This window comes from Chinchilla lanigera, unplaced genomic scaffold (assembly GCF_000276665.1).
Source record: "Chinchilla lanigera isolate Chin_1 unplaced genomic scaffold, ChiLan1.0 scaffold00024, whole genome shotgun sequence".
NCBI lineage: Eukaryota > Metazoa > Chordata > Mammalia > Rodentia > Chinchillidae > Chinchilla > Chinchilla lanigera.
The window spans coordinates 25913076-25925651 of NW_004955425.1; the positions used below are offsets into that span (position 1 = coordinate 25913076).

General features: G+C 35.5%; 1 protein-coding gene across 3 annotated transcripts in view; it reads left to right on the forward strand.

The window, feature by feature from the left end:
- Positions 1 to 12576, forward strand: part of Gfm2 (G elongation factor, mitochondrial 2) — a 38365-nt gene that overhangs the window by 9056 nt on the left and 16733 nt on the right. For 2 of the 3 annotated variants that reach the window (XM_005386062.2, XM_013514801.1), the window contains 8 exons: positions 276 to 360; positions 1957 to 2014; positions 2430 to 2527; positions 4924 to 5049; positions 5967 to 6055; positions 9054 to 9142; positions 10924 to 10984; positions 11134 to 11313. In XM_005386062.2, coding sequence (XP_005386119.1) covers positions 276 to 360; positions 1957 to 2014; positions 2430 to 2527; positions 4924 to 5049; positions 5967 to 6055; positions 9054 to 9142; positions 10924 to 10984; positions 11134 to 11313 — 786 coding nt within the window. The other variant, XM_005386064.2, reaches the window with a different exon arrangement.

Consider the following 12576-nt stretch of genomic DNA (forward strand, 5'->3'; position numbering starts at 1 on the left):
ACAAGTCTTGCTATATGCTAACAATGTAAGTTTATGAAAACCATTGTTTTAAGATCAGTTCAAAGTAGTTTATCAGTATTTTAGCATTATTCTTTTCTCTAATGTAAAAGTAGGGTGTCACCTTAAGAGAACTGGAGTTTATAATAAATTGGGATTATTTTGACAAGATGCTAAGTATTTTCTTCTGACAAAGTATAATCACAATATTAAAACCATAGTAATAAGTGTCAGTGTCAAAACAAGATTAATGTCAAATGTCTTTTTCTCTTTAATAGAATACATGCTGCTGTAAAATAACAGCAATTTTAAAACCATCAAAGCCAAATATACCTCTTGGAAGAAATTACAGTTCCCTACCAGGTATGGATACCAGATTCTTCTCATTTTACCTAAACTTCTTGAATTCTGTCTTTGCTCTTTCACTTTCTTTACAATTTCTCTTTTTAGCAGTCTCCAGGCATGTTTTATTTCTTGACCATTTCTCGGAGATGATCGGGGAGGAGCATTCTATTCTGACAGGTGCCAGGAGGGATATCAGGGCCCTCAAGTGTTGAACGTGCTGATGAAGTGAACAGAGAGAAGCATTGGTGTTAGTAGCTGGCTCAGAAGTTAGCATTTAGACTGCTGCTACTATAAAATACATATGTTCTAGTTCATTGCTAGTTTTTATGCAAAACTCTCCTGTCAATAGAGATTTCGTAGAATTATTTATTTTGCAGAGTCCTTAAAGTAGTTTGGATAAATATTTATGTGGAATAGCCTAGATATATGGCTATTAGAAGTTAAAAGGCTGAGGACATCACTGCTTTCATTCCTAATGTGCTTGCTGTGTTTGAAGCAAGCAGCCATGGTAGGCTCTGAATTAATTCTGTTGCTGTTGTCATCACCGTCTTTGTCGTATGAGAATAATGGAGTAAAAATACAGTACTGATTGACTGCTGAGGTACAAAGACACATAAATTTAATGAGCAGTGTTATGGGTAGGTTTTCTATTCTGCCATGTAAGTTTATCTCTAGGAGTATAGATTATCTTTTGACCTTCAGACTGCCAAGTTTTTAAAATAATACAGAGTTCTTCATGTTTTACTATAGAACTGGATTAAATAGCAGAAAGATATGGAGTAAGTTTACAAATGTAACTGCAGTGTTGCCTTAATATTGGTTTTTAATAAAACCTATGGTAAGCATAGAATTGGTCCTTTTTTATGTAAGATATTCTACTTGGCCTTTTAGAAGCACTTGGTGATTGCAGTTTCTGTTCAGTGATATCCCCTAGCTGGCTTTAAAGATCCTGTGTCCTGGGCGTGCTAAGAGGAAAGTGGGACCCAGATGGTAGAAAAGGCCATTGTCGTGTGGCCTGAGCTTTCCTCTGAGCTATTCATGCCTTGGAAAGTGCAGGTTGGTGGCACGACCCATTTAAAGTTTTTCTTTGATTCAGTATTTGCTAATATTGTCAACCTGGACATTAATTCCAGTTGTACAGTTTTATAAAGAGAAGTGTAGTAGGAATACAGATTGGGGTAAATGTGAATTTTTCTAAAGATATGAACTATGGCTGGGCATGGTGGCTCACATGTATAATCCCAGCACCCCGGAGGCTGAGGCAGGAGGAACACTACAAGTTTGAGGCCAACCTAGCCTACATAGTTAGTTCAAGGCCACTCTGGACTGCACAGTGAGGCCCTGTCTCAAAACAGAACAGAACAAGAAAAATAGTGAAGCTAAGGAAATGATCTAGAAATGTATAAAAACTCTTCCATTTTTTGCTCTCAGCCATAACTTTTTCTTCATGGATTGCAGGAAAATAAATTTTAGATAAATAAGTCTTATTTCACTTGGGTCTTACTTTATTTGGAATTGCAGCATTTGCTTTAAATTATTTTACATGTATTCATTTGTAAATTAAAGGCAAATTTCATATATTTAACAGTTCCATTTTAATCCTCTTTCCATTAGGTGTAATAGGAAATGATATCAAATCCCTTCATTCCATCATTAATCCTCCTATAGCTAAGTAAGTACTATCTTTAATACCAGTTTTTTCATAGATTGTTGAGAAGTGTTACAAGTTTTCTCTGATGGGCATGATTAGTAATCCCTAGCTAGTTATATAGATGTTAGTATGTATCTCCAAAGCAATTTTTTTCTCCGTTTAATGTGAAAACTTTTTAATGTAGTACTTTTACTGTATACTTTTCATAGTTATGAATATATAATATTCTTAAGGTTCTAGTTAGCCCTTTTGTTACTCTTGTCAAAGTAAGATGGTGAGATATACTGTAAATATATTTTCCATTTTTTCTAGTTTTTACCTAATTATATACATTATAGAAATACCGTACGACTTTGAGATTTGCACAGCATATTTTGGTTTTACAGTTCTCGTAATATACACCTCATAATGCGTGTTTTTCCCTCCTTTTAAACAGAATCCGTAACATTGGAATTATGGCTCACATTGATGCAGGCAAAACTACCACTACAGAAAGAATATTGTACTATTCTGGATACACCAGATCACTGGGAGGTTAGAATGGATTTCTCTCCCCAACCCCTATTAGCAGAGCACCATTGGAAAATATTTTGACTGAGAAGTCAGTCTAGAGACATTGAACATGGCATGGAGTCATTGATGTCTAAACCACAATATAAAGATAAGGTAGTTGCAGCACCCACCAAAGAGTCTTTTTAGATTCAACTAAACATTCAGACCCACAGGACTGTCGTGAGCCTCATGTGGCACTGGCCTATTCAGAAGGCAACGTAGAACAAGAACAATAGCTTAGCAACAGCATTAGATACTCTTCACAAGAGTCACCCTAGGTTAGAAGACTTGTTCTTTAAGAATGAGTATCTCTCATTATAACCCCATAGGTAGAGGTTCCAGGTTCCACGTAAAGGAAATTTGTTTTGTAAGTCCAAGTTATAGTTCTTCCCAATTCAAATTTAGTTTACCAATCAAAAGTTATATTTTCTGTGTCAACATAGTTAACACACTTCTCTTAACCAAACATCAAATTTTAATGTAGAAAAGGAAAGAATTTTGTTACTTTAACCCATGATAATAGTATTTAACTATTAAAAAAACTTTTTTTGATCATATGTAAAATTTGTGATTCTTGGCTAGACATGTAAATGTTGATCCCTGTGTAGTTTTGTTTTTTGTTGTTTTGTTTTTAAAAATGATGACACCCTAACCCTACTCTGGAAGTAAAGATTCACAAGGTCTAGTTTATGATATGCACCACCTAGGCATTTCTCTAGATCCTTGAAAGGGGCTGAGACTAAATATTTATATAGGAAAAGAATACTAGGATTAGAATCTTCATCATGATAGGTTCCTACTTGTACAACCATCTGAATTTCTCATAAATGACGGTCATGTGAATTGGCATATGACATACAATAAAATAGACATTGTTAGGCTTCCTCATTTGTGTCATAAATCTAATAATAATCCTACCTTCTTATTGCCAGTTTTTATACGTGAAATGAAGGTCAAGTTATCATTTGTTGATTGTGTTAAAATTTTTAAGAGTTTGTAAGTGTATATAGTTCATAACATTTTAGCTATTTTTAAGTATACAATTTAGTGCAGGCTGAGTATCCTTTATTCACAGTGCTTGAAATACCAGAAATATTTCAGATATCTGGGTTTTTTTTTTAATTTTGAGTATTTGCATGGGTTACCAATTGATCATGTATAATCTGGAAATCAGAATGTTCTAAAATCTGATACTTGAAAAACTAATTTTGAATTTCTATAGGCCTAGAAATTAGCCAAATTTGTGGTATATATTCTTGTTCTGAGGTTGATTTTGTTATGTAAGCTTTATAAAGAGATAATATGAAGTAAAAACCTTTATCACTGAAAAATCTTCTGTTTTAAAAACTTACTCTTTGATTTCAAAGTTTTGGTTATTTGGCCTTCAGATTCTAAATGATAATTATTTTCTTTGGTAGTTATATTGTGAATAGCTGGCAACACTGATACAATTTATACATGTTAAAATAGATATTTAGAGTTGCTAACAGATATTTTTTCCTATTTCCCATTCTGGTGTTTAAGTTGTTCAGTGTCTGTGTATTACACATGTTTACAAATACACACAAACGTGGGAAAAACTAGCTGCTGTTTTAGGGCATCAGTGCTGACATGGTTAGTAGTATAAGGTAAAGGTACCTTGTATGTCTCCATTGTGAGCTGTTTTCCATATATTCTGTTGTGTATAAATTTAATCAGGATAAAAGATGTAATTTAAGAACTTTACAGCAGAGTCATTTGAGCTTACATGATAAAGTTTATATATAAATTTAAACTGTGGAAGAACTGTGGAAGTTTTCCCTAGACTTCATTTGCATTCGTGTAAATGAATTTCTTCTCCTTGGAAAATTTAGTATTGAGAAGAGTTTGTAATGGATAATTTAACTTTGGAAGAATTTTTTCTATGGCATGTTCTATGTAGTTGGTATTTATCTTCTACTGGATACTTGATATTGATACTTGATATACTTGATACTTGATATTATTTCATCCAAACTAGGTCAAATAACTTGCCTAAAATTATGGAGTAGTAAGTGGTAAAGTTAGCATTTAAATCTAGAACTGTATATACTCTTTCATTACACTCTTCTGCCTACTGTTAGGGGATCAGAAGAGTTGATAGAAGTCGAGCTAAGGAAAAAATGAACAGTGTGTGATTCAGAAAAATTTTTTAAAATTTTTGTGACAAAATTACTAATCTTGCTTGAAAAACTTTTTCTAGAATAAGGATTCACTTAGGAAAGGGTAAGGTTCTAGATAGTAAACCAGATATTTTTAGAAGATATTTTTCATAAAGCAAATTCAGTTATAGCAGATACTTAGTATCAATAAAATACACTTGCCATTAAAACTAAACCTGGCATCTTTTTCCTGGTTAGATGTTGACGATGGTGACACAGTCACAGATTTCATGGCTCAGGAGCGAGAAAGAGGCATCACTATCCAGTCTGCTGCTGTTACATTTGATTGGAAGGGCTATCGGGTCAATCTCATTGACACACCAGGTACTCTCAGCAACACAGGTCCTGCATCATTTGGGGGTTTTGTTTGTGTGTCTTTTTAATTGTGGTGAAAAATACATGGCATAAAATTGTCCATTTTAACCATTTTTAAGCATGTACTTCATAGTGTTGAGTATATACCCATTGCTGTGAGACAGAGCTCTGGAACTTTTTCATCTTGCAGATCTGAAAATCTGTACCCATTAAACAGTTACTCTAATGTGTCCCCTCGCCCAACCCTTGGTAAGCATTGTTTTGTTTTCTGTATCGTTAGATACCTCATATAAATAGATTCATACAGTTTCTACCCTTTGTGATTGGCTTATTTCATTTGGCATGGAGTCCTCAAGTAAGATTCATCCATGTTGTAGCGTGCATGTCCTTCCTTTTTGAGGTTATGTAGTATTCCTTGTATCATTGTCCCTGGTATTCATAAGGTTTGGTTCCAGGACCCCTTACAAATGCTAAAATTTGCAGTTGCTCAAGTCCCCATGTAAAGTGGCATAATACATTTAATTTGTGTGTATCGTTTCATATATTTATAGTGTTTAATATAAGTTTTGTTATACTTTATTATTTAGAGAATTATGACAACAAAAAAGTATTTACCTATTCATTACAGATGCCATTTTTGTTCTGAATATTTTCAGTTTGTGATTGTTGGAATCTGCAGATTCAGGAACTGTAAATGTGGAGGGGCATCTATATACACCACATTTTGTTTATTCATCCATTGAGGGCTATTTGGGTTACTTCTACCTTTTGGCTATTGTGAATAATGCTGCCGTGAACAAGGGTGTAAGAATATCTCTTTGAGACCCGCTTTTCAATACTTCTGTGTATATACCCAGAAATGAAATTGCTGGATCATGCGATTGTTTTTTTTAAAAGATGTTAAGTATTTCTCATCTTTTTCTTAGGTCATGTGGACTTTACCTTGGAGGTTGAGCGCTGCCTAAGAGTGCTGGATGGTGCGGTGGTTGTATTTGATGCCTCTGCTGGTGTAGAGGTAAAAAGTATTGTCAGAGTAGAGTGACATTAGAACACATGATTGTAAAAGCAGTAGAATGTATCAGAATTAGTTAACTATAATCCTAAGGTCATATGAATCAAATTATATTTTAAGGAAGTTGGAATTTAATTTTAAGATGAGATCTCTGTGTTCTCAGATATATCATAATAAAAAGGAAATAGTTTGCTTTTCTGTAGGAAGTATAAAAGTTGTGTCAAAAACTGTGGAGTTGATTTTCTATGTTATTGCCATGACCTACATGGGGAGCGGGGTCCTGAAAATGGGCGATTTGAGATTAGGAAAAAACAAGACACATAAAAGGAAAGCTGGGATTGGGTGGGACCTGACCTCTCTGATGGAGAGGCAGTGACAACTTGTCAACCCCAGCATCTTTATTTATATAAAGTAAAAAATGGGGAAAAGGATGCAACAGCATTGAGAGTATAAAGCCTCAGTGTTTTGCTGAGAACACTGAAAGCCAAAACACTCTCAGAGCTATCTGTGCTGTAGTCAACATGGAAGGCTAGACACCTGTTGATATGTAACTGAGCTTGAGGTCGACTTGTTTATGTAGTCTGCCTCTATCATTTTGTATCTTTGGATTGGCTTTGCTCTAATCTCAAGGAATTTGCTGATCTCCAGCTCAGCCATTCAAGCACTCCCCATAGTTACTTTGAATCTAACAAGTTAGCCTGCCCTAGTTTCATGGATTCTGGCATAAGACACAAAGGTTCCTGGGATAAGAGACAAAGGACTTTGTTAGTCACAGAAGTTGCAAAGTGAGAGTCAGCATTTTCTTGTACTGATTCCCCATGTACCTATTTCTAGAAGGTGACAGGAAGAGAGTCAGGTGACAGCTGCACCTGTAATGGTTTAAGAGGAATCCTATGTTGAGAGAATAGAAGCATTTTCAGCATTCATGCCTTTTTGCCCTGGTGGGAGAGATTATCTTCCAGGCCTGTAAGCAAACCTGCCTTTGGCTCCAGAGGGAGACATGGTCTTTGTCTTTTGAGGCTTTTTGCTGTACAAACATCCTTGAAAGTATAGTCCCAAATAAAGAGGACTCAGTGCCTATCCTCATATAACAGGCAGAAACATGAGAGACCCATGAACAGTTATCTCCTACAAACTAATATAAAAGTTTTTGGGCTGGGGATATAGCCCAGTGTTTTGAGTACTGGCTAGCAGGCTTGAGGCCCTGGGTTCAATCTATAGCACCATAATAAATAGTTTCCTGATAAATTTTGGAAATGTACCTATAATAATGCTAGCAGGGTAAGTTATGCCCTCTGTATAGAGGTGAGTTAGTTCCTCTTTACAGTTGGTGCCCCCTTTATCATGTAACTTCAAGATTGGCTTATGTTGACTATAGAACCCACATTTGGTTAGTTCTCCTTATATAATGACTTAAAATTAGTCGTTATATTATTTTGATTAAATGATCAAAATTGACATCCCTTAAAAATGAGTCAAATTTTTGCTGGATGTAGTGGTGCATGTTTGTAATCCCAGCATCACCCAAGCAGGAGGATCCCTGTGACTTCAAGGCCAGCCCAGGCTACATAAGCAAGGCCTTGAACTGCAACATAGCAGGACCTTATCTCAAAAAAAAGTTAAATTAATACAACATGATGTACCAAGAAAGATGCAGCATTATCTGTGTTGTATCCTGCCCAAAATAGCCCACATCTAATCATGAGAAAATAGTTAGAGAACAACCCAAATGCATATCCACAGGGAAATAGAAAAACAAACTTGTTCACTTATGGCAGTAAAAAAATAAATAAATTAGTATACCCAAGATAGATGAATATCACAAAAGTGATGTTTAGCTGAAGAAGCCATACTATTTATCTGAGGTTCAAGAGGCAGAATGAATCTGTGGTGACGGAAATCAGAACAGTTTCCTTGTGGAGGCTGAGAGACATGGGAAGAACGTGTGGAGTGGCAGGGTGTTCTCTCCCTTGATTGGAGTAGTAGTTCTACGGATGCATTTCTTTATCAAAATTTGTTGCACTGCATGCTGAAAGTCTGTATTTAATAGTGTAAAAATTTCACCTAAATAAATAGCACACCAGCTTCTTTTGTAACTAGTGTCAGTCAGCACATTGGCCTTTTCACACTTTGCTTTAGGGCTATAGGATTTCAACAGCCACAGATTTGTTTCAGTGACCCAAATTATATATCGATATAGATATACTCTTTTTATCTATGCTCTATATAGATGTACTTTTTTTGAGACATGGTCTCATTATGTAGTTCAGGCTGGCCTTGAACTCACAGTGATCCTCCTACCTCAGCCTCCTGAGTGCTGGGATTACAAGCATATGCCATCACGCCTGGGTATATTTATATATTTAATATAAATACAAATACAAAAAAAAGGTTAATAGAAGGAACATGCATGAGAATTGCACCTTATAAATACAGATGCTGGCTTTCTTTTCCTCCCTCTTAAATTCTCCTTCATTTATATGAACATTCAAGTATCACAATGAAATACATGATTTTATCAATAATAGCATTTTTATTGTACACTCTTACTCACTTTTTTCTGACATCCATTGTCTAAATTAAGTCAAAAGTCTGTTTCACACACCAGAAAACTGACATTAAATTAGTTCAGTGTTGTGACATATACTAGCAAAGATGAAGCTAAACAAAATGCAGGCTTCTGACTCTCAGTTTAGTCTTCTTTCCGTGACTCTTGGTACATTCCAAGTGTTGATTTTCTTGGTGTGGAATCTACTTCACCCAAAATATTATCAGACAGTTTCAGGCACACTCTTTATCCTGCTTTATCGTATTCTCAGCTTTGTTAACTTGATTGCAAAATAGTGACCCCAGCAGTGTAAGTGTAGTGGAACTAATTAAATGCTAGAATCAGGCCCAGTTCCATGATGTGAAAGATTCTTGGATCTATTCATTCTGTATCTAGTAATGTAGTTATTTTGGTCCAATGCGTGTATGTTTTTCCCCTCCCTCTTTCCTTTAGGCCCAAACTCTCACAGTGTGGAGGCAAGCTGATAAACACAAGATACCTCGAATCTGCTTTTTAAACAAAATGGACAAGGCTGGGGCAAGGTATAGAGTGTGTTTCTTTGGTTTTTCTAAGTGAGCTTTTCATGGACTACAACTTAAGTTTAGAAATAGTTATTCTTCCAACTAAGGTATAAATATTCTATGGAATCCTAATTTATTTCTATAAAAATAATTTCAGAGCAGCTATTCCTTAGGGTAAATAACAGTTTGATATTAACAAAGTTGGTAAGTGGCAAACCATCTTACATCTAATGTGGGGAAGCTGAATCATACCTTGTAGGATCTGACAAAGTGTGTCTTGCCGATTCTGTGGGTTCCCTCTAGAACTGGGCATGATAGCCTGGTAGTCCCTGTATTACTCAGGAGTACTGTGCTACCCTTAATCTTCACTAGCAGTAGAGTATTGTTTCTTGCAGTTGCCTTAGAGAATGGTATTTGTCCTTGTTGTTTTTCTTTAGTTGCCAGGCAGCAGCCTCTCAACAAAGGGAGGGAAGAATATGGTGAAAGTCTTGCATATAAGACAAAAGAGTGAATGCGTGATGGTTGACTTACAGAGTGGAAACTCAAAATGGATACCTTGTTCTGAGAACATAATGTAGAGGGAATCAAGAATGTACGAAGGACTTGGAGAAATGTGAATGGGAGAGAATCAAGAATATTAAGATGGGCCAGGAATATAGCTCAGCACCACAGCGCCTGCCTGGCAAGCATGACGTCATGAGATCGATTCCCAGTACCAAAAAAGAAAAAGGAATATTAACGATTCTGGGTGGAAATACGACAGGGTTAGATCTTGGTCTGTGGCAGGATAGATCCTGGTCCATGGCAGGAGAGGCAAAAACAAAACATAAAACCATTCTTCCCCTAAGACTACACAGTCCTGTGTGTTGTATTTACCCAGCTCCCGACAGTAATTCTAAGGCTGTTTAAAGTATTTTTGTCTCGATTAGTAGTAGCATAGCAACCTTTCCGATGTGCTAGACCTGCATTCTGATCCTTTTTATTGGAGTTCTTGTGGATGGAAGTATTTGTTTAATGCCCACAGGGATGGAGAGAAGGATGCCTGGATATATTGGGTTGGTTCCCAGAGATATTGGGGCTGCAATGAGCTGCATGTGTGTATAAAGTCCATGGGCCAAGCATGGCATGTAGACCATAGGTAGCCAGCCTCAGAGTTAGCATAGGAATGGACAGCGTATGAATACCTAAGGTGATAGCTGGTGCAGTGGCGCATACCTGTGATTGCAGCACTTGGGAAGCTGAAGTAGGAAGATGCCAAGTTTGGGTCTGACTTGGGCAACTTAGCGAGAGTGTGGCTCAGAATTAAAAGTAAAAGGGGCTAAGGTTGTAGCTCAGTGTGAGGTTCCACCTCTAACCCTCACCCCCCAAAAAACTTGAAAAAAACCTGAAAGTGTAGAAAAATTAATCTGTCAATTTCGCTCTAGGAAGAAGAGCTAATAGCTTTGTGTGATAATAAATCTGATTGATTCAAATAAAATCTTGCATTTGAATCTTTATTTTGTTAACTTATGTGACCTTAATTCACGTAACCTTTACCTCATAGTTGACTTGTGTGATGCTTGCAATACTAATAATAATAATCACAATAATAATAATAATAACACCCTAAACTGTGTTGGGGGATTATGGTGGATATTTAATCACTATTATCTGAAATTGGTATGAAAGCTTATTTAAGACTCTGTCCTGCAGAAAACTATTAAATGAATATTTAGAAGAATAAAGGGATTATTTTAGAGAACATGCTTAAACCTATTTTAAGAAATTTTGACTGTAACCAAGATTAACTTTGCTTCCTGTAGTTTTAAGTATGCAGTTGGAAGCATCAGAGAGAAGTTGAAGGCAAAGCCTTTGCTTTTACAGGTAAATTACTTAACTATATCCTTTTTTAGAATAAGTTGAGTTATAAATAGAAAAGGATGATAACATTTTAGGGAAAGTGGTATTAATTAAAAAAATTGTTGTCTTTAATGCTGTTCTAAGTGAGCAATCAATCTTACTCTAAATTACAGTTACCAATTGGTGAAGCCAAAACTTTCAAAGGAGTGGTAGATGTAGTAAATAAAGAGAAACTTCTTTGGGATTCTAATTCAGATGATGGAAAAGACTTTGAGAGAAAACCTCTCTTGGAAAAAAGTGATCCTGAATTGCTGAAGGAGACAGTTGAAGCAAGGAATACCCTAATTGAACAAGTAAAATTTACTTTGATTTTAAAATTGTATATAAATATTTAGTAACTTTTGAACATACTATATTTATTGTGAAATTTTATATAAAATTACATAAAGAATATGTAAAGTATAATAATAAAATAAACACCAGTGTGTTTAGCTCCCCCATATACAGACAATAGAATATTAGCAGTGCCCTTGAATCTGTATGCCTCTTCCTGTTCCTATTTCTCTCCTGGTAATTATCTACCTCCTGTATGTATGTATGTATGTATGTATGTGTGTGTGTGTGTATATGAGTTTTTTTAATTTGGTACTGGGGGTTGAGGTTAAGCATATGCTATACCACTGAGTTATATCCTCCAGCTCCCCAGTATTTTATTTTAGATTTATTTTTTATTTTGTTTTCTTCATGGTTTACTGCAAGTGTATATATCCCTAGAGAACTTAATTTTGCATGTTATGAACTTTGTTTAAGCAGAGTGATACTATTTGCATTGTATTACATTCTTTCCTATTGTGTTGAAAATTCATCCCTATTGCTATGTGTGTAGTTTATTCATTTTCATTCTTAGGTAGTGTTCCACTATATGATTATACCACGTTTACTGTCTGTTTGCCTGTAAATGGACTATGTGGTGTTTTTCTTTTTTGCCATTACAGACAGTGTTGCAGTGAAACATCTTCGTATCTCCTGTGCACACATGCAGGAGTTCCTTGAGTGTTAAATGTAGAATTGCTGGGTTGAAGGATCTGCTAGGCTTATACCATACCAGCAAATTATTGGAAAATTTAAAACTTTTTAGTTAGTATATACCTCTGGATCACATGCATCCTAAAATTTTAGTTGAAAATAGCAAGATTATTAATATTTGTTGTGTTTATATTGTTAGTGTATATAACACTAAGTAAAAACATACCATAGACTCCCTGAAGCTTAGAGTAGGAAAAAAATTTGTTTCTGAGCCCATTGATTTTTCACTTCTACATTGAATTGATTCAGATAAATTCTACCAGCACTTTTTCATCCATCTTTTGTAAGTACTTTGATTATACAACTTAAAAATAAATTGAAATGTAAATGTATAGAAAATTTACCATCGTAATAATTTTTAAGTATAATTCGAACAGTTGTGCACTTACCACATGTTCTGAGGCATGACGAATTAGATGTTCCTTCACTCATCACAGTGGCCCTAGAGGCAGGTTCTTGTGTTCCTGTGTGAGGAGCTAAGGTATAGTAAGGGACACAGCCTGACTAACCCATTTCCAGGCACTCCCATT